This window comes from Aplysia californica, unplaced genomic scaffold (assembly GCF_000002075.1).
Source record: "Aplysia californica isolate F4 #8 unplaced genomic scaffold, AplCal3.0 scaffold00115, whole genome shotgun sequence".
Taxonomy (NCBI): Eukaryota; Metazoa; Mollusca; class Gastropoda; order Aplysiida; family Aplysiidae; genus Aplysia; species Aplysia californica.
The window spans coordinates 933,723-959,123 of NW_004797385.1; the positions used below are offsets into that span (position 1 = coordinate 933,723).

The 25,401-nt window shown below is 39.5% G+C and overlaps 1 protein-coding gene across 1 annotated transcript in view; it reads right to left on the bottom strand.

The window, feature by feature from the left end:
• LOC101854708 (C-1-tetrahydrofolate synthase, cytoplasmic) overlaps nucleotides 1-25,140 on the bottom strand; it is a 34,802-nt gene extending 9,662 nt beyond the window's left edge. Inside the window, exons 1-20 of the mRNA XM_005095855.3 lie at nucleotides 24,830-25,140; nucleotides 16,623-16,707; nucleotides 16,059-16,172; nucleotides 14,872-14,931; nucleotides 14,239-14,315; nucleotides 12,837-12,937; nucleotides 11,986-12,122; nucleotides 10,943-11,054; nucleotides 10,274-10,443; nucleotides 9,609-9,667; nucleotides 8,753-8,926; nucleotides 7,922-8,058; nucleotides 6,988-7,217; nucleotides 5,185-5,287; nucleotides 4,499-4,575; nucleotides 3,568-3,708; nucleotides 2,941-3,009; nucleotides 1,485-1,596; nucleotides 938-1,119; nucleotides 341-441 (exon numbers count right to left, since the gene is read on the bottom strand). Of these exons, the coding sequence (XP_005095912.1) occupies nucleotides 341-441; nucleotides 938-1,119; nucleotides 1,485-1,596; nucleotides 2,941-3,009; nucleotides 3,568-3,708; nucleotides 4,499-4,575; nucleotides 5,185-5,287; nucleotides 6,988-7,217; nucleotides 7,922-8,058; nucleotides 8,753-8,926; nucleotides 9,609-9,667; nucleotides 10,274-10,443; nucleotides 10,943-11,054; nucleotides 11,986-12,122; nucleotides 12,837-12,937; nucleotides 14,239-14,315; nucleotides 14,872-14,931; nucleotides 16,059-16,172; nucleotides 16,623-16,707; nucleotides 24,830-24,864 (2,276 nt within the window). The 5' untranslated portion in view covers nucleotides 24,865-25,140. The remainder of the gene's footprint in view (nucleotides 1-340; nucleotides 442-937; nucleotides 1,120-1,484; nucleotides 1,597-2,940; nucleotides 3,010-3,567; nucleotides 3,709-4,498; nucleotides 4,576-5,184; nucleotides 5,288-6,987; nucleotides 7,218-7,921; nucleotides 8,059-8,752; nucleotides 8,927-9,608; nucleotides 9,668-10,273; nucleotides 10,444-10,942; nucleotides 11,055-11,985; nucleotides 12,123-12,836; nucleotides 12,938-14,238; nucleotides 14,316-14,871; nucleotides 14,932-16,058; nucleotides 16,173-16,622; nucleotides 16,708-24,829) is intronic.
• Between the last annotated feature and the right edge of the window lie 261 nt (nucleotides 25,141-25,401).

The window sequence follows — 25,401 nt, forward strand, 5'->3', positions numbered from 1 at the left end:
GTCCTGCCTGGGAAAAACAGGGCAGGGGTGTACCTCTCAACTCATTGTCAAGGAAAGGAATCAAAAGCAGCCCACCTTTGAAAAACTCTTTTCTCATGATCTAAAAGAGTGTAAAACTTCATTATAAACTTGTGACACAGATAAGATAAATCATTAGAATCATGCCTTATCAAGAAACAATATAATCAGTCTGAGAATGGCAATATCTATACACTGGTAAACACAAATCTGAAATCTGAGTCCTTTGAATTTCCACTTTGAGGTACCTACAGTAAGATTGGCGAGGGATGGGGGAGCAATAAAAATAAGCCTTTGGAAACTTTCGACAGAATAGACTTACGCAAAGCCATTCACAGCCACCACCACTGGTACACCAAACTTGTTTGCATTCTGGATCTGCTTGATGAGGTTACTGCAGCCCTGCTCCACCAAACCCAGGTTCTGTACAATGTAAATTGAAAGAAGGTAAATAAGACTCATTTTCTTTCAGGTCATGACTGTCCAGGCACAGAAACAAAAGAATCCTCTTTCCTTAATATAAGACATTCATCTGAATATTCATATTTTAGGTACGGTACCTTAACTAAAATGACACATTTCACTATGCAGACATGATTATAGACAGTTCTATCAAAATTTCTAGAATTACTGATGTATCCAAGCAGCAATACGAACTTAGACCAGTGTTATCACAATATAACAAGAATAGCGGCAATGATTTTTCATCCTCCAGGCATCAAAGATGAAATGTCTTTTTCTAGCTAGAATTTTTTAAAAGTTCCTCGGTACCTTTGTCACAGGGGACAAAAGTCTGTACCGGTACCTAAGACATCCAAGAGGAGTACTGGGGTACCACTTAGTAATAAGGTCTCCACCCCCATATCCCCCCCCCAATCCCCTAAAATCATGCTTGAGGCAATAAGACATCTGTGCTGACCTCCTCTGTGTACTCCTTGGGCAGTGGGACTCCAGCCACAACGGTGGGCCCGCCTCCATGCATCTTGAGGGCTCGAACTGTTGCCACCAAGACAACGGCATTTGGCACCAGGCCAGAGTAGAAGCACTTGATGTTGAAGAACTTCTCCATGCCAATGTCAGCTCCAAACCCAGCCTCCGTCACTGACAAGTTTGGAAATAAGGCATTAATCTTTAAACATCCAGAAAAGGCATTCAGCCCATTCTAACATGAGCCCATAGACAAAATAAGGTAGTAAAAACTCAGTGGAAAATGTATTAGGTGTAAGTGTAAGGCCTTAAACTGAATTATCACTAAATGATCCAATGGTAGGATTACCAGTAGTCACAAATCTAATAGGCCTACATTGGTAGTCATGACTGAGATAACAAAAAAACACTACTGAGGACATGGAATTAAATAAAAATCATACACTCTAGTTCCCATTTAATAAAATTGCCTAACTGGACATTCTATTCACACTGAAAAATCTTAGAATGTGAATTAAAACGGAATCCTAAAACCTTACCAACACATCCATCTTTTCCGACCAGCTTGAGAGCAATCTTATCTGCCAGAATGGAAGAGTTTCCATGAGCAATGTTGGCAAAGGGGCCAGCGTGGACAAAGACTGGGGTGCCCTGTCAAAAGAAAAAAGACAAACTGAACAATTTAGGTTGTGTACACTCAAGGAAATTATTTTGATACTCCTAGCCCCGAACAGTCCTCACTGCTGTAGAGGGAATTGTTATGGGGTGTACGTACTGCTGGCTGATTGTTGCAGCTTGTCAACTTTCATAGGTATCTGTGTATACAATTAAAAAAAGTTCTTATATTGATTATGTCTTCTTCAACTTACTTCCCAAAATTCTACAGTCAACTACACCTGTTGAGCTCGCTTGAGTTGATCTTCGGTTACGTTGATCTTTTCTCCGGTCCCAGTATCTTTTCTTCTTAACAGGTCACAATGATTAAGTTAAACTTCGATATGACTTAAGCTATTTTCCCCTCCTCCAACGACATCAACTCATTCATAGACGACTGTATGTTTCTCTACAGCAGTCAGCTGACAGTTACTAAATAATTCATTTACAGAGTCCCTCCTCTTGAGGGAAAAGGTTCTTTACCAGAGACAAAGCAACATTTTTCATTGTATCCAGCACTATCAAAATTTCCTCTGACAATGCATTCTCCATTATACACTGAAGAAGAAAGAATCTGATAAAAATACGCCAAACTTGGCAACCTTTATCCTTCACTGGACCCTCTCCCTAGTGTCACTTGAATTAATCAAAGCAATTGCAATTTTGTTCAAAAGCTTACAAAAAAGCTTCATTGGCGGATGGTAGGTGGAGTTCTGGAGCAGTTAATTTTTTTCCCCTTTTTGTCCCCAGTGACTACTGACTACTGTTCTCAACATCCCCATGACAACAAAACTCAAAATGATCAACACCATATTCATCCCAACACTCACCTATCAATGCCAAACATGGACCACGGACAAGACATAGGAGCAAAGAATTACAACATGTGAAATGCGATGTCTTAAAAAAGTAGTAAACAAGACCAGGCGAGACAAAATTAGAAACTCAATAATCAGAGAAATGGTGGGCACAAATGATGTCATGCATCACATCCAACACCAAAGAATCAAATGGTTCTGACCTCTCATGCAATTACCAACACACCATCAGCACAACGTGCCTACATAAAAAAATTCAAACAAGGCTAGATCTAGAGGGCGACCGAGAAAGACCAAGATAGATGGGAGTCAGGGAAATACTAACAACTCATGGCATCTCCCTGACCCAAGCTCTCCGGCTGGTGGCAGAGAGACGTCTCTTTCTTCCCGCGAGACCCAAAAGGATATAAGCAGCGGATAAGAGTAAAAGTAAAGACTACTGTTCTCTTTGTTCTTAATGAAAAGCAGCCGTTATTATACTGAAAGACCAACAATTTAAAAAAACCAACCCAGTAACACTTACCTCCAGTGTCTGCATGAGATTTGGTCTGATAGTGTCCTTCATGAGGACAGTGAGGGCTCCGCCAACTCCCTGAGGATAGGAGTATAGACAAAAATCTTCATAATAAAGTTATTGTAAGCCCTAATTTAGCCTGAAATAAGTGGGGAATCTATGAACGTTTCAGATAGAACAATATGCAAACTATTGGTGAGTAAAATATAACAACAGATTGCAATTATACTGCTACTTGAATAGTAGGCTCTACGCGTTTTGCAATGTTTATATAATGAAATGGCATTCAGCTTTCTGTACCCTAAAATTATTTACTCAAATTTTTTCAACTTTTTCTATAAAATAACCTCACCACGTTGCAACTAAACTCACAACTTTGGTGTGCAACAGCAAGAGGCAAATCATTACTATCGACTCTCAATCAAGAGAATTGACACTTCGGTTTGAGTGTTTGCTTGAGTAAAGAGGAGCACATCGACACAGTGATGGTCACTTAGTGTTGGGAAACAGTAAAACAGACAGACATACAAGAGAGGGAAAGTAAAGAAGTAGGGCCTACTAGTGGCACCCTCCAACCATTTCAAGTAGAAGCAACAGAACACCAGACAATCAGCTGAGGAAAGAGCTCTAACTGACCAGGTCATCAGCTGTCACTGGCTGTCCAGCCTTACTGCTGGCCACCACCATACGGCCCAGCCTCTCCCTCATGTCGCCCAGGTCGGTGGTCAGGGCCAGAATGGCCATGATCTCACTGGCCACTGTGATGTCAAACTGAGTCTGGACAAATCAAATTTTGGGTTTTTTAAAAGTCATATAAGTGCCAGAGATTACAGGTGATACATTAGAGTAGCATACAAACAAAAGAAGATGTAGAGATAATAATGATAAACGTTTGATAGGAAAGAAAGAAAAATACCACACCAAAGCACCCGCCAACCACCCACTGGACAAAAAAACAGAAAAATAATTCCTCTTTCAATGATAACAAAATAACATTACAGCTTTCACTGACAAAGGTGATAAGGTTCAGAAAAAAAAAATGTTAATGTCCATCTAAAAAAAAACCCCCATTGATTTTTTGGTCCTCCCCACACATAAAAATTGAAGTTCAGGACAACAGATAAAAATTACTTTGTTGGTCTGATAAACGCAGACAAAATACATTAACACGCAAAAAAAGACAGTTGAGCTTCAACCTAACGATGAGGTACCGTAAAACAAGTACATTTTTTTAACACAGAGGAGTATTACAGATTCACTACACATTGAAAAATGAGCAAGGAAATTCTTTTGTTCAATAATTCAGCAATATCAAAGGGAAACACAAGCAGCATCGTCACAATTGCACCTTAAACAGTGGAACTGAGGCCAAAAATGTATTTCAGAAACATTTTAAAAACTGTCTATTTATTATGAATTCACTGATAAATACAATTCTAAGATGAAAAAAAAGCCTTGCAATTTTCTCATTGAAAACAATGAACAAAGGACAAACCCCCTAAATAAGGACCAGGGAAAAAACCACTATTAAATAATATAAAAGGCAATAGTGCATCTTTGTTATTACTTCTCTCGTGTGGCCTTTTTCTTGAGGTCCTTGCCCAACGGTTATCTTACGGAGGAATCTGTCATTGGTGTCCATCACTGGGAAGATAAATAAAGAAGAGTCAGAAAGGCAGATATAAGGTTCCATGTACCAATAACACAGTCTTACATTCAAAAGAATCTACTCTCATTATCTAAAACAAAAGAAAAATAAAACTAGTCAAGTCAATTTGAAGTGCACAATGTGATTGGTAGCTGTATGGGAATAACACCTTTTTCAACACTGTCATATTCTTTGAAAGGAAAATTTAACATCTATCTCTGATAGAAACAAACCACAGAGGCAGGGAGCCTTAAAAACTCCACAAAAAAGACGATTGTTGGATCATGTTCTTTTTCTTATTTAAAAAAAAAAGGAGGTACTTTTACGCACCCACGGACACAATTTAAATCATTTAGGAAGCAGACTTCTGACCTTGCCTGACAGGGTCATCCCTGACTGAGAGGGATAATACAAAATGACCAAGATCCTCCATAAAAAATTCTCCCCGCTCAAACAAGGAGTTCCCGAATGTGTCCAAAAAATTAAGCCATTACGAACTGAGGTGAGTGCAGAAGGGTGAATGCAATCTGTGCTCACATTTTGGGTAAAAAGAGGTTTAAAAAAAAAAAAAAAAAAATATAAAAGGGATGGAATTATCGATTTACCTCTTTGCCACGTAATGGTCTCCTTGTCAATGTCCAGACGGGCAAATTTACCAATCTCCTCTTCTGTAAGGTCATTTGGGTTGGTTTTGGTTATCCCCAGTTTCTGAAAGACACAAATTATGAGCAATTCAGCATAGAGAGAAATGAACAGCATTGACTATTTGCTCATTTGATGCATCTTCTTTGGTATAGTGACATCACTATTTTTTTGTTTGCTTTTAGTTAACTTTCTAGTGTGGTCTCTTCCAGTTGATCAGTTCACCAAGAGTCTGATCTACAGTGCTTCCACCAGCTGAAGCTGAAAAGTAAGGAAAAGGCGAAGCCCCCGAAGAAATTGAAATTCAGTGCTTTTAGAGGGTAGAAAATGGCATTTGGGAGCCTGTTTGAAGATATTGCCTACAGCCCATAATATTTATTTTTTCACCAACATTTTGTCTTGTTTGACTTCATCACCAGCATATCTTTCCAATGCTGGAAATGTTTAAAAGCAGGTTCCCCTTTCATTGCTACTATAATTCAATTAATTTGTAGTCGCACCATTGACAGCAGGCAAACCTGGGAATAATGAAAAGATCTAGATGTACCTTCAAAATACGGTTGCGCAGCGTATACCCACATTTTTTCTAAATTCCATGTCTGAAAGTCGCCTGTCACAACCTCGGAACACCACTTCGAATTATTCTTGATTTTATACGTGGTGCTCACTATGGACGGGATCGGCCGATAGGGCCGATCGCCCGACTCGATCGCCCCAAAAACAAACGTGTTTGTTTTCAGTTTCAAAGCAAACACGGTTGTTCGACCGAGTCGGGCGATCAGCGCAATCGGCCGATCCCATCCGTAGTGGGCACGACCGTATCAGCATATTTCTTTCATCGCAGCCCTTATATTGCGTTCACGTGCCATAGAATCTTCGCATTGATAATTTCTCTAGATCTAGATAAAATTTGCGAAAAAAGTTTCTTTCCAACAGTAATTTTCTGTCTAAGATCAAAATCAGTCTTGATCAAAGCGCAGATTTTCCAGCCACGGCAACAATCCGAAGATAGACAGAAAGAATGAGTGAATGACAGAAAGGAGGAAGTTGGCACAAAAGGTTCGCCAGATTTTGATCCATCAGCGGTAAAAAATGTACTGCCGACAACACACAACGAATGCATGGGACTGGGACATTGCGGTATAATGTCTGATTGCAGGAAATGCGCACTTTGGCAGGTTTCTATAACGTTAACTTGTTGCCGAGAGAATTACCGTAAATATCCGTACCTTATACAAGACAATATGAAGGCGAGTACGGAATTTCGGCAGTCCTGCACTGTCGCAGTTTTTTTTAACGGAGGGAGTAGATAATGATGGAGGGACAAGTACGGAACTGGCAGAAAGTACGGATTTCCTTAAAAATACGGAAGAGTGGAAGCACTGGATCTAGCACAAAATACTCCCAAAACCTCACTTGGGAGTCTTGCAAAACAACTCATTTGTGACTAGAAGGGCATATGCCAACTGTTCACAAACTGACCAGTCGGCATTTGCAACACAATTAGGTCATATAAATGATGAAGATAACAGGTGTTACAAGAGAGTAACATACACAAAAAAGGAGGAGAGACAGAGATTATAGATATTTGATAGGAAAGAAGCAAACCATATCAGAGCACCCACCAACCAACTGCAGCTATTTTCTAAAGCTGCTTAGTAATCCTTTGTACTATTTAATAACTTTCTCCTTGTGGCTTACAACTCAAAGCAACCAACGAGAATGTGGGACATTGTGTAATACAAGGATCAGCACATTACACAAACCTGTAGTCTTCTCATCTGAATCGGGCAGAACTCTCTAACCCCCTTCTTCTCCGGGACCAGACGGTTGAACAAAGCCTGGTCCTTCTGTGTGGCCTCGTGGAACATTCTGGCCTCGATGGCAGCTGCCAGAAGGTTGTTGGCAGCCGTGATGGCGTGAAGGTCACCGGTCAGGTGAAGGTTGAACTCCTCCATGGGGATCACCTGGGAGTAGCCACCACCAGCAGCGCCACCTTAAGGAGATCAAACAATGGGAGGGAAATCTTATCTTCTTAAGCTGTAAAACTTGGTAAACTTTTCCTCTTTGGTTGGATCACAAAATTAGTCCTTAAAACAGTTATCCTTGGATTCTGGAATAAAAACATATCAGGTGGCTAGGAAAAAGTCAAGTGCTTCTCAGAAAAATCGGCAGCTTCTGCAGATTTTCAAAATTTTAAACATTTTTAAATTGTTGTTCATGGCTGACCAACCCATGGAAACGGGGAAAATTAAAAAAAAACAACAACCCAAATCAAAATCACATCAACGTTTTCCACACTTAATTAATGACCCTACCTCTGCAAACCGATTCGAAGGTTTAACCAAAATTTTCTAAGGGTATGAAAGCACTTATACGGTTACATGAAAAGGGATTCCTTGCCTGCTTCTCCCTCATTCATATCTTAAAGAAAGTATTATTTTAGTCATGTGATATACCATTGACCAATAATCGAAGGTTCCCCCTGAAGACGAAACCATCCTTGCAGTGTTTTGAAATGACGTGCATTTCATTACATTGAATCAAATTTAGACAGTGCTACAGTTTGCAACATGCAGCACTGAGCAGAATCGGCCCAGCTAATATAATGTGTCACGGCTGAGTGTACACTATAGTACATGGAGAACATATCCCCACTTCTTTACTATGTCAGGCTGTTTACAACTATTTGAGGCTTACCTTTAATGCCAAACGTGGGCCCCTGAGAAGGTTGCCTGACACAAGCAAACACGTTCTTCTTGAGGTGAGCTCCCAGAGCTTGGGCCAGACCAATGGTGGTTGTGCTCTTCCCTTCACCCAGAGGAGTTGGCGTGATGCTGAGGACATAATGGCACAGTTTGAGTACAGAGAAGCACATCAACACAATAGCAGCCATTTAGCGCAGGAAAAAGTAAGGACTGAGAGAAACAAGATGTCGCCACTGATAAAAACATTTTATATCCTTTCTCAAACAAAAGTTCTATCAAAACAATTTTTGCCACTACTTTTAGCACATAAGATATGTCACTCCCCATAAACATTCTACTGCAAATGTCACTACCGTCGTTTTTGAAGACATTTTCTTTCCAGTATCTCAAATAGAAGAGTGTTGCGTCTTGTAGCCTAATAGCTTTTGTTAAGTTTCTAAAATGACTTCAGTCTATAACATTTGTCTACTACAAAACTGCAGCCATAAGATACTGTGCTTCCTCACATACCAAGAGACCACAACATGTATTGTTGATTCCTCACATACCCAGTAACTATACTGCAGATTCCTCACATACCCAGTAACTACACTGCAGATTCCTCACATACCCAGTAACTACACTGCAGATTCCTCACATATCCCATGACTAATAATAACAATAAATAGCATTTGTATAGCTTGTAAAGTGCTTTTACCAAGGATAAAATGTTGGGCTCATGACGGGATTTGAACCCACTGCCTTACAGTTGCGAGTCTGAGAGTTTAACCACTAAACCACCGAAACCAACGACTGCAACATGTATTGTAGATTCCTCACATACCCAGTGACCACAACGTATTTGCCATTCTCCTGTGCCTTGAGCCGGTCCAGCACCTTGAGGGACACTTTGGCTTTCTTCTTTCCGTACAGGTCCACCTCCTCATTGGTCAGCCTGACCTCCTGGGCCAGCACAGAGATGTCCTTCGGGACTTGGGCTTTGGCAATGTCAATATCACTGGAGAATAGTTACAAACAGGATCAGCTTTGTAATACAGATTACCTCATTTCTGGGTGAAAAACACAGTATTCAAATTGAAAGGAAAAGAGTGACAGACATCAGCAACAGAGGATTCTTTTATTTTTTAAACAAAAGCAAGAATGATAAACAGGGCAGGAAAAGTTATCATGGATCAAATACACACTAAACAAGCTAACACAGTCTCTTTTCAGAAGAACCCGTGAAAAAAACAATTTGTATGACGGCTCACACATAAGTCTAGATAAAAAAAAGCTGACAGTGTCAAATCAACAGTCCGCAAAATCCTGAGGTACTAATGAGCTCTGGTTTACAAAACGGCATTATGACACACAATCCTTTTCACCAGGAACAGACTTGGACAGTAGACAGAAACGCTGTGATTGATTACTAATGTTAACATCTGCCCAATTTACAACATTTTAAAGGCAAGCTGCTCCAACTCTTTGTGGGGAAACAGCAGGCCATCAAAGATACTCTTATATAACTTTTCCTTGCAAGAACTGAAATCAGGTCTTCTGCATGGAATGGCAAAGAGCCTCACTATTACACCTGAGACATCCATGGGAGTAATACGAGAAAAAGACACAGACTAGACCTAAGAAACCACCAAACCATCCAAAGTTCTAAACAAGAGTTGTGGTAAATGCTGAAAATTCACCTTGGCACAGGTTCTTTCAGAGGCAGTGGCAGATACTGGATGTTCCAAGAGGATGCCAGCTGAAATGAACACAATGTACAGTTGATGGTAAAAACAGGAAAGGTGTACATGAAACAAATAAAATAATATTTGCCACTTTTACTAATCTCTGAAAAAAAATTTGATTTTCAATGGCAAGACCAAAACATGCAATAATTCATGTGTGTCACATTATACACAATATTACACCAACACAGACAATCTTATAAACATGGCACTGCTGGTCACCACAAAGCAACATCCTGGTTTTCCAGCATTGGATATCATATTTCATACAAGGGCACACACCCCAGTGACCACCTATCTAAACACAGCGTCACCAACATATGCTTGACGTTACTGTGAAATTTAACTCTCTTTACCCAGCCATTGGAGCCCCTATGTCTGTCTGTATAGGGACAGAGGAAGAAAAGCAAAGTCCCAATGTGAGTCAAGGGTTGGGGGTTGTACAGTCCAGCTGTGAAATGTATGCTTGACTTTTGAAATAATCCAGAATATTGAAATAAAATAAGAAAAAAAAAGCTGCAAATCATTCACTCACTTAGTCTGAACCCTCCCTGCAGATAAAGAAGAACAAATATTTAACAAGAAGTGTCTCGAGGAAGAACTATGTGAATCAAACTGACCGCCATCTCCTCATAGCTTTTCTTGGCCTGGTCCACGGTGTTCTTGAGCAGCATGGCCACGGTCATGGGGCCCACTCCGCCTGGCACTGGTGTGATCCACGAGGCGACCTCTTTGGCAGAGGCATAGTCCACATCACCGACCAACCGGTAGCCACGAGCCCTGGTTGCATCTGAAGGGGAAAAAAAAGTCAAATGAGGAAAGGAAATGATTTTGTTTTAGTAAAAGTTTTACCATACTTGCACCATAATAAGGTCATATAAATGCTGAAGATTTAGAGGAGTTACAAAAGAGTAGCAAACATAAAAGAGAAGGAGGAGAGTTAAGGACGATAGATGTTTGATAGGAAAGAAGGAGCAAGCCACACCTGAACATCCGCCAACTACCCACAGGAAAGGAAAAAAAGGGCTGCTGTTTTTCTGTTTTTAGGATCCCTCACACACCCAGTATGTTGCAGTTTGCACCAAATTTCACATTCCACAGGTTAGGACAATAAAAACACCGACAAGAAGCAAAAAGTGCAGAGTACGCTACAGCGCCCGTATAGCAAACCGAGCCAAAACAGAGACAACATTACCACGACAAGACGGGAGATACAGGAAAGGAAAAAACATTAGAGGGGGCACAGAAGCACATACTTACATCCACAGGGCCTAGGAAATACAACATACCTGGCAATGAGTTGATGCCACAGTCCACCACTACAGCTCCTGGCTTGATCCAGTCTCCTTTCACAAGCTGTGGCTTACCAATACCTACCACCACGATGTCTGCTCTGGAAACCTGAGGAAAAACACATATAACAGTGAAAAAAAAGAGAGTTAAGAGAAATGTATTGTATAGGTTTGATGCTCCTTTCAACATTGAAAAGGTTACTCGAGATACTGGACCTCCACTTCCAACATACAAGTACGTTTCAGGTATGACCAGGTCAAATGGGTGGAAACTATGAAAACTTCCTACAACTCAAATTTGCAGACACTCTAATAAGAATTTGAACCTGTAAGCGTAAACAGGGTGTACACATGATATAATCTGTTGGAAGTCTAGTCTTAAGCCACATAGAGACATTATTCACTGTCAACATCAATTTAAAAAATATTACTCTCTCTATTAAAATTCATTGTTAAATGACATAACAGCACAGGAATTTAATATTTTGATTGCGACAGACACACCATAACCGTACTCTGTAAGGTAAATTCTTTCCTTTCAAATCCACAATATACTGTTGATATCCAATGCCGTTTCTGTGTCCATGAAGTATACTGCCCTATATTTCCTTTCTCTTCTGCGCTTGTGAAATTTTTTAGTGTTAAACAAGTAACAATACTTCTCATTGAATACTTTTGTGTATATTCTTTTGTCTTCATTTTGATACCATGGTATGTGTGTTTTAACTGATATATGATGAGTACAATATCTGGCCTCTTCTAACACCACATTCAACTTATCACAGTTGCAACACACTGATCTGCTAATTCAGCACAAATGTGGAAACTCCTCTTCTAACACCACATTCAACTTATCACAGTTGCAACACACTGATCTGCTAATTCAGCACAAATGTGGAAACTCCTCATGAATGGAAAGACAACTTTTTCCTGTTCAACCTATCCAAAACCAAACCCTGATAAAATACAGTTCTAGGGTTCAATCCAGCCACTGTTGACGAAAAATGTGAACTGGAAAGAGTAAGCAATTCATGACTCACCTCCTCCTTGAGGTCTGCGGTGCGAGAGTGACAGACGGTAACTGTGGCATGGTTCCATGTCAGCAGGTCAGACATGGGAGCTCCGACAATCTTGCTCCTGCCCAAAACCACAGCTCTCTTCCCTTTGACTTCCACTCCTGTGTCACAGCAAATACAGATTACACTCACATCATAGAAAGCACACATAAAAAAAGTCAATCGGATAGCAAGCTGAGAAATTAACTTACTCCAGAGTGAAATCTAATCTGAACCCAGCTCAGGTTCAAATCTCGAACTTAAGTATCCAAGATACAGGCATAGAGATTGAACTAAGCTTAACATATGGAGGTATTTTGTCCATAGGCTTGATGAGTCTTTTGTTTATTGTTCATAATTTCAGCTTAGCAGCAATTCTACTCTGCATTTGGTGGTGGAGTGCACTACCACGTTGCCACGACAAAAAGGTATCTGTGAAACAAAAAAGACAAAGAAAGAAGCAGTAAGCCACCCCAGATCCCCCATCAATCAGCCCTACTAGAAAGCAGAGGACCGCACGGGGTGGGGTATTGCTGTTTTTCTTTTAGTAAACGTTAAACGGCACTTGCAACACAATTAGGTCATATAAGTGCTGAATATTAGACGTGTTATAAGAGAGTAACAAATACAAAGGAGGACAGACAGGACGCTAGGCGTTTCATTGGAAAGAACAAACAAACCACACCAGAGCACCCGCCAACCATCCATGTCATCGCTGCCGCAGGACAAAAACTAAGTCCTATGTTCTTTTCCCTTACCCTGTACAGCAGGGTTAAATAAAACGACTCACTTTTCTTGCAACAACGATGGCCCACAAAAGAAAGACACACACTAACCAGATCTCTTGATGAGCTCCATACAGCCTCGGGGTGTGCAGGGTAGGATACAGCTGTCCAAGTCTCCACGCGACAGACGCCCTGCATTGTCCTGGTGCAAACTGAACAAAAGATGAACAAAAAAATCCGACTCACAGTCTGCAAACCGACATAATAAGGAAAACGTTACAGAGGAAAAATAAGATAAACATTACAGAGGAAAAATAAGAAAACCGTTACAGAGAGGAAAAAAGAATATGTTTCTGTTGTGCTTTGGAGGGTTGGGTTGTTTGTTTTTTTGCGATAGCACAATGTGCCTTTACTGTACAGGCTTAAGAAGAGGAAGCAAAAGAACAGACTATAAGAGTGCAGGCCTACATAATAAAAGCATTTTGCAAATCATAAGTGGCAATCATCAATGCCTTTCACCCCTGGCAGGGTATAGGCCACATACAAGCTCTTTCCATTTCTCTCTATCCTGGGCCATCCTTCCTAGCTCGTTCCAAGAGAGCTTCATCTCTCTCATGTCCCTTTCCACACATCTCCTCCATGTTTCCCGTGGCCTACCCCTGCCTCGTGCTCCCTGTGGGTTCCATTGCAGTAAAGCTCCCCCTCTTTCATTCGCTTCTGTCCAGACTGGTTCAAGTGGGTTTCGCTGATTCCCAGTAAAAGTAGGTGGTATCGGTGCATTTCTTGGAGGACCTGTGCAGTTTTTCCAGCCTCAAAAAGGGTCCTAACGTTCCACGATCCAATCCGGAGAGACTTGGACTTGGATGATGGTGGAGGCTTCTGTCCAGCAGCTTCCTTTCGGCTTTCACTACTTTGCATCATAAACTCTCCATTCGGAGAAAATCCACGACCAGCCAAGCAGAGATAATGGTTTTTGCTTGTATGTGTTTCTGTAACAAGTACTTTTTACAAGAGAGGTTGTTAGCCTTGTGACTCAACCCACGACCTGGAGGCTCTGTTTCGAGAGTCACTACCTGGTTTCGCCATTTAGTCGCCTCCTACGACACGATACCACCACGTCAGTCCTATTCTTTTCAAGGCCGAGATTGCACGGCTGATAAGTGGCAATATTGTACCTTAATTCAGCAAAACTCACAATCTTTCCATATAAGTGATAGAACTTCAGTCTAAGTATGAGAAAAGAGAAGCACATCTCCACAATAACAGTAATTTAAATATTTAAAAGAGGGCGAAAGCAAGATCTTCAGATAAAATATTCGAGAAAAAAAAAGTGAGAGCAACCAGTGGTGCACTCCAACCATCCAAAGAGAATTGAGGTTCAAAAGCAAAGAATTTGATTATTTAGAGTAAAAGATATCCACTACATTATACAACATTCAAACCTTCAACCATACAGCTGCAAGTCTGGCAGCCTAATCACAAGACTACTAATACTACAATTCACTTTTCTTACCCATCAACATCTTTGCTTGGCAGAATGGCATTGGTTACTAAGTGGGCATCTATCTCATTGTCACTTTCCATGGGAAGCTAGAATAGGAATGACAAAGAAAAAGCATGCATAAGAAGCAACAAAGGCACATATCATGAAATATGTTAAGCCATATCACAAATAAATATGAAGTCCTGTTAAACGGGCAGCTCAACACAAGAGGCTCCAGAGAGGCATTCGTAAAAAAAATTTGTTCTGAAAGAATGTTGAACAATATCATAAGAACCCCTCAAAGATGAGTACACTAACCATTGTGGTTAGTTCTTCGATAAAATTCAAAGGCCCAACCTTACAAATAGGCAATGCACTACAGTGGCCAGCTGTGGGATTTTACTCTCTGAAAGAGTATTGAGTTATAAATATTGTCATGCATTTCATAGCAAGTAGAGACACAAATCTATCTATGGTGAACAACATTCTACTTTGGGATCTGTAAACTCGACTTTGTTTTGGGTATGACAACCCACACAAGCAGGCCTCCACCAGCACAGCTTTTCAGATGTACTTAAATCATAGCTAAAGCATAACAAAACAAAACTGGAGAAATGGCCAGTTTATTAGACTTCAGTAGTTAAACAGTGGGAGAGTACTCACCTGCACAATGATGCCATGGACTTTGATGTCATTGTTCAACCTTTCAACAGTAGCCAAAACCTGTCAAAAGAGAGATCAGCAAAAATATGGGGGCAATGGAAAATCACATCACAATGCCAAAGGCCTTTAAAGAGTATGTCAAAAGGCAATGGAGCATTGTTTAAGATAAAGGGAAACTCATTCATGCAGTAATGGTTAAGAAATACTGGGAAAAAATAAATACTTAACACTAAAAGAAAAAATCACATAGAGTATTCACGTCAACAAAGGAAAGTATTCAGCGCCTAGAGTTTCTTGAACCTTAACGGAACCAACAATTGGGTATAGAAACTTTCATTGGATTACTGGAAAGCCTAAGATAATAAAAAGTAATATGGTTTAATAATGGATTACACGGAGGCAGGGTAAATAGTTTTTTTCCCCCGGTAAATTCCCAGCCTTAATCTAAGGGTGAGTGGGAATTAAAACCTTGTTCTATTGAAAAAGGATTTTTTAAAAGACGCTCTATCAATGCATAATTTTTTATGAATCACAAGCCAAAATTGAAACTATTCAGGTTGGACATCAAATATTGGAAAACAGCTAATTTTAACACGGCAGAAAAAAGAGCAATTGTTTTTATAAGAATCAAGAGCACTGTAGTTTGAAGAACTAGTAGCTAAGTACCTCTGAGAACTAACAAGGAATAAAGAAGAAAAAGGAAATCTTAGGGGCCAGAGACCTACTTAGAAGTTAAACATGCAGCCTTCCCATTGCTTAACTAATGTTTTAATACTTCTGTGACCAGACAATCTCCAGCTAGCACATCAGTCAGGACCATGACGGCAAATTAATATGTTTTCTGAGAAAAAGTATCTTACAATTAGAATTGGAATATGTTTAATTCTATAGCACATGTGCCTAGTAAACACACAAATGATGTTTTCACTTCTGTTTCGCAAATGTTTTGAGAATGTGGCTTCAATACATAAAGTCAGATAGTTCTGTTAAAAAGAACCCTTCAAAGCAAAAATTCTCGCAGCTGTTCCTGAAAGGAATGCTGCCTGGAGATGAGAATACTTGTTCGCAGCCACTCAGGTACAAATTATTCTTCATTCTGGGCCTTCTACACACCTTGTAAAACAAAAGCCTATAACCAGTATACCCAATAGGCTCCATGTCAGTGAATACAGTTAGTTATGCCATACCTCATACTGAGTGGATGATCTAGGGAGCTTGATGTGCTCTGCTGCCACGCCCACTTCAACAGCAGATTTGAGTTTCTGATTGATGTAGACATTGGAGTCTGATCTGTCCCCAACCTGTGAACAAATTTGACAAAAGCAAAAATTACATCACATAAATGATATCACAACATCTGCAAGACACTGAGACTTCATGACTCTCAATGTAGAACAAAAATGTTGAGCATACATCAATAAATTCAGGATTACTGAAAGCAATCAAGAACACAATAGACCCTATGCATACCTTATGATGCAATTCAAATAGCTTACAAGATAAACCAGTGTATCAACCACCAAGACAATTTCTCTCACAAAATGTATGCATGCTAATAAATCTATTTTAAAACAAATAGAAAAACTTGTTTAAAAAAACAGTCAAAAAAACAAAAAACATTAAAGTTTTCATACTAATCAAGTGAGACCAATCAAGTGATCTGTAACACTTGAAACATACATTCAAATAAAGGGGAAGCCCAGCAACACAACAAAGTAGGTACACAGCAAAGGGTCCCTGTCAAAATTTACCTGGACAATAGCAAGGCCTGGCTTAAAGTCTGGAAACTTAGACTGGAACTCACTGACCTCTGTAGCCAGCTGTTTCTTGATGTCACTGAAATTTAAAAAACATGGCAACAGTTGATTTTCCCAGTGGCATCTCTCTTTCTTAGAATTTTATAACAGTGTTTGCAAGCATGTGTGTCTGTGTGTGTTTGTTATGTGTGTGTGTGTGTGTTATGTGTGTGCATGTGTGTGAGTGTGTGTGTGTGAGAGAGAGAAAGTGAGTGTGTCTGTATGTGTTTGTTATGTGTGAGTGTGTTTTGTGCGTGTGTTATATGTGTGTGTTATGTGTGCGTGTGAGTGTGTGTTTGTGTATATATGTGTGTGTTATGTGTGTGTGTGCATGTGTGTTTGTGTATATATGTGTGTGTTATGTGTGCGTGTGTGTGTGTTTGTGTATATATGTGTGTGCTTTTGTGTGTGCATGTGTGTTTATGTGTGAGCGTGTGTGTGTCTATGTGTGTGTTTAAGCATATGCATTTGTGTGGGAAAAAATGGTGTGGAGGTGGGGGTGCAAAAGTGAACACCCAGTACCACTCAGTGAAAGTTCACCAACTCCTGTAGCACCAGAGACAACAATTTTTTGAGTGAAAGAATGGGGAAAACCTAAAAAACACACAGAAACTTCAAAATCAAATGACCCTGATTTTCATTCAAAGTGACTAGTAAAAATACCCTATATGATCATACAAATTAGACAAAGACTTTCTCGGAGACTAGAGCAGCTTATAAGCAAAGGAGTTTTATTACGCTCAACGATCTAGCAATTGAGTTTTTTGGTCACCGATGTAAGGATGAGCACATTTAGAAATCATGAAGAGGATTTTCAGCAAATCATTTACAATGTACGGATGCATGTAATGATGAGAGCTGCCTCATAAATATGGTACTGAGGGCAATAAATAGGCGGCGTTCTCACCAAGACATTGCACCCATGGAAAAGCAATATCGGGGCAAAGGGAATCCCAATATGTTAGCAGATCTCCTGGTCAGTTACAAGAGAAGCAACAGGACTTGAATACAAGAGACAAACCAAGAAACAATTCAAAGAGTCAAATAAGAATGGAATACGAGCCATTTTTTATCCTTATTAATCTCTTGTAAAGCAGCACTTAAAAAAAAAAGTTGTAGACCAGTGCTATCTATCCATTCATACAATGTTTAAATTTCTACACTACCCTTTTTGTACAGCGACATTTTTTAAACAGTTTCACCAAAGGATAACACAATGCACGTGCCTTCCAGCCAACACATAAAAAAAATCATGACAAGCATAAGTCAAATGTTCATGCAGACACGCAAAAGAGGTCACTGACCATAGCCTTCTGCAGTACCGTTTATGTGGCAGGGACAGGTTTTTTTTCTTCAGCCTTAGTAAGAGTTTTACTGCACTTGCAAAACAAATAGGAATAGGTCAAATAATAGGCCTGTAAGTGCTGAAGATTAGAGATGTTACTAAAGAAATAACATCCTAAGAAAAGAAGTGGGAGAGATAAAGACGATAGCTGTTTCATAAGATAGAAAGAGCAAACTTCACCAGAGCCCCCCCACCCACCCCCAAAAGGGACCTGACACATGCTTTATAAGCAGTCAAACCTGCACAATTTCAACCAAAGTCCCGTCGTCAATGCACTTTACAACAGTTCTGGATGATATAAACATTGTAATTTAAAAAAACAGCGGTAGGCCTACTGAACTAGAACCTTTAAGAAGTTACTTTATGACCCCAAGCTCCTAAGCAAGACAAACACCTTGTAAACTAAGCGAAAATCTTATCAGGCACTCAAGCAACTTTCTCAGTCCAAGTCGTGAAATCTGAAATTCAAACTAGCAGTGACAGATAACAGCAGCAGCCACCCCATGTTCAAGGTCAGCCTGGCTCCAAGTACAAACTAGGTCAAAGGAATACCACAGAGGTAATTCTAGATCAGTGTAAATAGGGAGAGAGAGGGAGGGGGAGAGGAGGGGGGGGGAGAGGAGAGGGGGGGAGAGGGAGAGAGAGAGGGGGAGAGAGAGAGAGAGAGAGAGAGAGAGAGAGAGAGAGAGAGAGAGAGAGAGAGAGAGAGAGAGAGAGAGAGAGAGAGAGAGTATAAGGTCATTAATATGGTACATGAGTCTGGTGACAGGACAATCTATACTCTCTTGTCTGGGCTCAGAGACATCAAATGGAAGGCACTTCCACTTCTATATGACTTGCATTTTACAGTTGAACCAGCATTACCCAATAAAGCTGTTTGCTCTCGCCACATTCTATCCCATAGATCTTAACATGCCATAGTAGTTAATTCAAAACACTGAGACTGCTGACTACCTGAAATCCTTGTTGATTATGATTTCTTGCTTATATATTTTTTTAAGGAACTTCTCCAAATTTAAATGTATGTACTAACTCTCAAATATTCTGTACATGTATTTGTAAAGTATGAAAATTAAAAACATTTAAAAAATAACAATTCCACGGGCCTTCTTTGATAATTTTGAAACTAACAGAAAGAAATTAACACAGACAGATGATGTTATAAATCTTAGTTCTTGGAGTCCTATTATATTAAATACTGATGACTAAGCCTCTTATAATTGACTGGAAATGTTTCACTGACACAATTTAAATCAACGGAGATGGGTCGCCTTGACAGTGACGGTCTCTGCCATGCCGAGCTGAGTGTGACTCAGCATCCCAGCAGGCAAATGAAGCTACTTGATTAATAATTTCTTATAGCAACAACAGCTAAAAGCCTTGCCGAAACACCACAGACACCTGTACGCTAATAATTTCTTATGTTATCGATGGACTCAAAATATTGGCAGCATTACAAAAAGTCCTCTTTCTGTCTCTCATGATCGCAACTATTCTTTGCATTAGCAAACCAATCGCCCTCCTTCAGCCATATGAAGGCATAAAAGCTAATCTTAGTCTGAGGTATGGCCAAACAATGACTGTCCTGTGTTCATGATGAAAAGACAAGAAAAACTATCTCTGGTGACCAACAACAACAATATGCAGTCCATCATCCCTGGTGGATGAACCACAACCGGACCACAAGTATTTATTTCCTTTCAGCAATATACACCAAAGGATAAAAAATCCAAACACATTCTAGCATAGCATGGTTGAACATCAGCAAACAAAATTGATTTAGTTCATCTGACCAGAACTGTCAGTTAAAACTTAAGTCTACATAAGATATATATACATGATAGAATGAAAGAGGCAAGTACACAGCCTTGCTTACAGTGTAAGTTACGCTCTGATGATAATGGGAACTAGTTGAAGGGCCATATAGAGAATACTGTCCTCCTAATGTTGGCATACATAAGAGATAAGATAAGATAAGATAAATCTTTACTATCCAGATCCTGGCAGATTGGTTTGGTGTTTCACCACGTACACACACATACACATATACACACATACCCACACACAAATAGTTAACCCTTGGTGCTGTTACGTTCAAGGACCTCTCACAATTCGTTTTCATATTTGTAGTGGCAGTACACTCCTTTAAACAGCTTCTCCGCACAAAAAGTTCTGCCTTCAAAGTATGGTTTGTAGCCATTGTGAAAAAAATCCCAAAACTGTTTAGCATTTGTATCAGATAACAGCGCATTCTTTATCAATGCATGAAATGTGTGGTTCAAAGTAGAACCTGTCTTTCACGAGAGTACAGGAAACAGGGATTGCAAAAAATCAATATCTCTTGCTGCTTAATAAACATGAGTTGGGTCTGCCGATACCAACTGTGTTGAGAACACACCAAAAAATGCAAATATTTTTTTTCATGCGAACATACAACACCAAGAAAAAAAAAGACCAAGCCAGACCTGGAAGGCGTACTTATGTTTGAGTACTTTTGGGGGGTGGGGTATTAAGGAGAAACTTGGCATGTCAGGACCTGCTGATCTGACACACTTAAGGCTTACCATGTTCAAAAAAAGTAAATAACAAAATAATGAATTACACTTTATTGGCTCTTGTGAGGGGAAATTTGGCTTATAACAGCAAACATACAAAATTAATATTTGCATATTTGAAAAAACACAAATATAATATACACAAAGGATTTTCAAAATATACAATATCAATATTACGTAAAAAGTTCTAGCAAGAGAGTATTATGGCACTTGCAACAGAATAATGTCATATAACTAAATATAAGTGCCGAAGATTTGGGGTGTTACAAAAAAGTAACAGACACAAAAAAGAATAAGGGGATATAAGGACAACAAATGTTTGATAGGGAAGAAGTAGGAAACCACACAAGAGCACCCGCCAACCACCCACACCTGTATTAAACCAATACAGACAATCACTTGAAATGACAAGGAATGTATCAAATTTAACTTAACCATGCGTCAAGACAAGAGTCAATGTTAGACTTATGAAGAAAACTTTACATGCGCAGTGCCATTACTTGTTTTGTTTTAATAAAGTTGTATCAAGCATTTGTAATTACAATTGGACAAATTATTACTAGAAAGGCATACAGCATTCTCAACTGTTGCACCTTGGTTTAAACTTTTTACATAAATTCATTTGACATTTTCTTGCCCACGAAAGATTTCATAATATCAAGAACTGTGCAACTGGTCTCTTTCCAAGAGATACTGACACACAGAATCAAAAAATTTCACCAACTTTCCGTTTCAAATTCATTTATTTATAACATGAACATTTTTTTGGTAACTACTCTTTTTTCCTTGTAACAAATGGGGATAATGTGAATTCAAAAAAAAAAAAAATGACAGCATTTCAGAACAACATACAGTAGTCTCTGTTTAAGATCCCCGTTCCGGAGCCAGGAAAGTACAGGATCTTAGCCGGCACACAAAGGGAAGAATCTATGGTGACCCATGTTAAGGCCCACAAATGGTGAAATTATGGTCTCCCTGTTCTCTAAAATGAACTGACGGGACCCCTAAGTGGGTTTATGATAGGGTGAGCAAAGAGAGGTCAACCTTGATGACCCATCACAGTGGCAGGAGGCATGCCATTTTCACTTATTATCCTATCGTGGGTCTCAAGATCTACGCTTATCAGTTGCCCCTCCCCTTTATCTGTCCAAAATTTATAGCTTTCCATCTCCAACTGTGTTTCCCCGCATTTGTGGTTTCACACTTATACGTTGTGACCACACCAATTAAGATTCAGTCTGTCTCGCAAATTCGAGATTAGAGACAACTGCTGCAATGGTCAGGGAAGTGTTCACGGTTCGATGTGATCCTGCCCGGAGTGAACTTGTAGGTTTTACCTGACCCACCCAGCATGTAATGTAAGATTAGATGGAGAGCTCAGATAGAGTGCGATGTTTAGGGAAACCAAAGCCAAACACGTCGGCGAGTTACACCTTGGTGTGATCTCAACTGGGGCAAGTATAATATTGTATCGATTCATAGAGATTTACAACCGACATGTGATCACATTCACGAGAGTGGCAGATCTATGATGCAACGGGTAGTTCAACAATAGCAAATTTTCACTCTTGGTTGATCTTCTGTGCACGCCCGGGATTTTGTTTTGTAAATTAAGATCTGAAATGCGGGATCCTAGCTCAAAATAGACTTTCAAAGTGAATCAGAGCAAGATCTTAAGGGGAGACGTACACTCCCGGAAAAATTTTCGAAACGAATGACTTTTATTCAATTTCAAATAATTGTGCAAGAAGTTCATAGGTAAATAGGATGTACTAGGGGTGATTTGTTGAATTTTTCTAAAAAATGGGTCTCTGTGGCGGCCATCTTGGATTTTCAAACCAGTTTCTTAGTGCAGAAGAATTTCATAGTCAATATTGAATTATCAGCCTGAAATTTGGCACACAAGTACAAACCTATATGAACTGGGGATCTATGAAAGGATTTTGACCTATCTTTAAAACTAAAAAAGTGAGCCCAAAGTCAATGGACCCCCTAGAGTCAGTTGACGAAATTTCGGGGTACATATTACAAAAAAATTGAATATTTCCTTAAGTTACCAATATTTCCCAATTCCCTTTCACAGATCCCCAGAATCGATCTTAAAGCACCTGTACACCAAATTTGAAGCTTCTAGCTTCTGTAGTTTTTGAAAACTCCTTGCACCCAGGAGGTCACATATGTCAAAAAGTAGATTTTGATAAAAACAGAAAAAACAGGGATTTTTTAAAGGATTTTTAAAGCAATTTGCACTTTTCAAACGCCCTTTCAGGTCATTTAGGTAGTTTTTTCAACAGTTTCTTCATTTTGACTCAATAGAACAGATGTCAAAGGATGTTTTTCCGCAAAAAACGAAAGTTGGGTAGTTGGAAAAATTGTATCGATATTGCCTTGGATCGCCGACCCGGGTCTTCCCTTAAGGGTGATTTTTGTGTAGTAAAAATTATGCTTTCTTAATTAAAACAGAGGGATCTCCAGCGAACCAGGATCGTAAGAGGTGGGATCTTAGGCAGAAACGACTGTACTGCCGTCATTTTCAAAAGTACAGTTTAGCCTACTCAGTTTTTACCACTGTAAATTAGTAAGAGGAGAATTTAATAAACTACTTGTTGACAAGAAAACAGCATTTGCTTTAAAGATATTAATTAAGGAAGTTATAATCTAAAAAATAGTATTTCTAAAAATATTGACTTGAGATGTTGGCAAAGAGTTTGCTTTCTAGGTAACAACATTCAGGTTTTTGGCTCTCTTGTAAAATTGCAAAAACTGCATTTACTGTAGGTCAACTTTTAAAGACGACTGCAGCATATATATCTAAACATAATAACAACAACCTCTTCCTCTACCTAACCATTAAAATTATTTTTTTTCGTAAGTGTTTTACGGTGCTCACAACTGCAATGGCCACAGCCACATGAGCATGCCGGATACATTAAACATATATATTCTGTTTGGTAGGAAATTTTGAATTTTGTCTGGGTGGCTGCCGAAGCTACTCTTATCAGTTTTTGACCATCAAGAGATCTTTAATGTTGCGCAACTTGCACACAGGCTCCAAGAATTTTCACCCTTATCTGAGAAGGCTAAGTATTAGATACACACCTCTACCATATTACAAGACCAGGGGTGTGGCTGAAAGACAGCAGTAAGAAGGAGCCAAGGAGTAGCAGTAGAAAGGCTGCAGAAAGAGTCAGGATCCCAGGGGAGTTGGCAATTAATGGAGGTGTAAGGGGTGAGGACAGAAAGTGGAGACCAAAAAGCAGACGACAGATCATTGTGTTAGAAAACAGGAAAGGAAGTGAAAGGAGACAATAGAGAAAAACATTTTTCGGCGCTCTCCAGATTCGAACCCGGGACCTATTTAATGAGAGGCGAACACCATACCTTTCGTACGATGGCCCCCTACCCTACCATCAGAGGAGGGCATTGAATGTATTTAAAATTTGCTGAATGAAGAGTTGTCACAAGAAACTCAACAACTTTTCATTGATGGTGCCATTTCTGTTGTAACTTGGCAAACTTTCCTGATTTTTAAAACATCTGAATTCAACTAACGAGGAATCAAACATTGTACATGATCTTTATAAGTATTCCATTCAAGTTAAAAACAAGAAGTTTGAACATTGGACAACAACCACTGTTGCCGCTACAACAAAAACTTAACTTTTTAATATGTAAAAATTAAGACAGACAGAAAAACTCTCATGGCATTGTTGTTAGGAAAAGTTACTGTTTTATTTACACAGTGTCATTAGCCTATTTCCTACAGCCTAATTTTATAATGTAGATCTAGGCTAAAAAAAACCCAAACAAATGTATGGGCGGGGGGTATGGGTCTAGATGGGAAGTATGCACTTGTACAGGACAGGTTGTAATCTTACAACTTACAGGTGGTTGTCAAGTTATTATTGGAGCCTGTGTGACTGTCATTCTGTGTGAGACCTTACTCTTACGTCTTTTTCACAAAAATTAGAAAAAAGTTTCCTGGAGGGAAGGGAAACCATTTTAAAACCGAGATTCATTTTATCTGCACAAGTTACAAGGACAGCAACAAACTAAATAGCTATTCTATATAGATCTATATATCTAGATTCTGAATGCATAGCCTAGCAGAAGCAGTTAATGTATAGCTGACTGATAAAGTGAAACTCGGCCAAGGGACGACCTGGGACACGCAAACCGACTGCCAACAGTAAATCTTCTTGTGAACATTATAACAATAATAATAACTAAAACCTAACTAACTTTAAGTGTAACAAACTCACCCGGAGACCTCTTTTCCGCTGAGTACTTGCGCCATCTCGTCTTCTTGAGAAAAAAAATGACCAATATGGCGTTGATAAGACTGGAAGCGAAAAAACGATTTGCGCCGACTATAGATCTATCTTACAGTCGGTGGACACTGGATACCTGGTGCAGGTCCTGTTTTATAGGTGTGACTGCAAAGTGCAAAGATAGCGGGAGACGCCGACTTCTTGTGCTAGCCTACTATCAACACTCAACACATTGCGTGAAAATTCAAGGGAAACCATCCACGAAAACCTCCTATCTCCGGTGATGACGTTTCGGCGTTTTACTCTTCACTTGTGGAATCCCATGAATTACTCACAACGATGAATTCTAAGTACAAAGAATTATTACGTTTTTTGTGTCTAGTTCTTGTTCTTTTTAACAGACGCGATATTTTTACCTGATGACCACGTCTGGACTGAGATCGTTTTGTTTTAGATTATATTATGTACACGTAGACCTATAATTATTAGGATACTGGGTTTTTTTTTTCTTTATAAAATTATTGGCCTATATCAACATCAACTTGCACCAGCATACACTGACA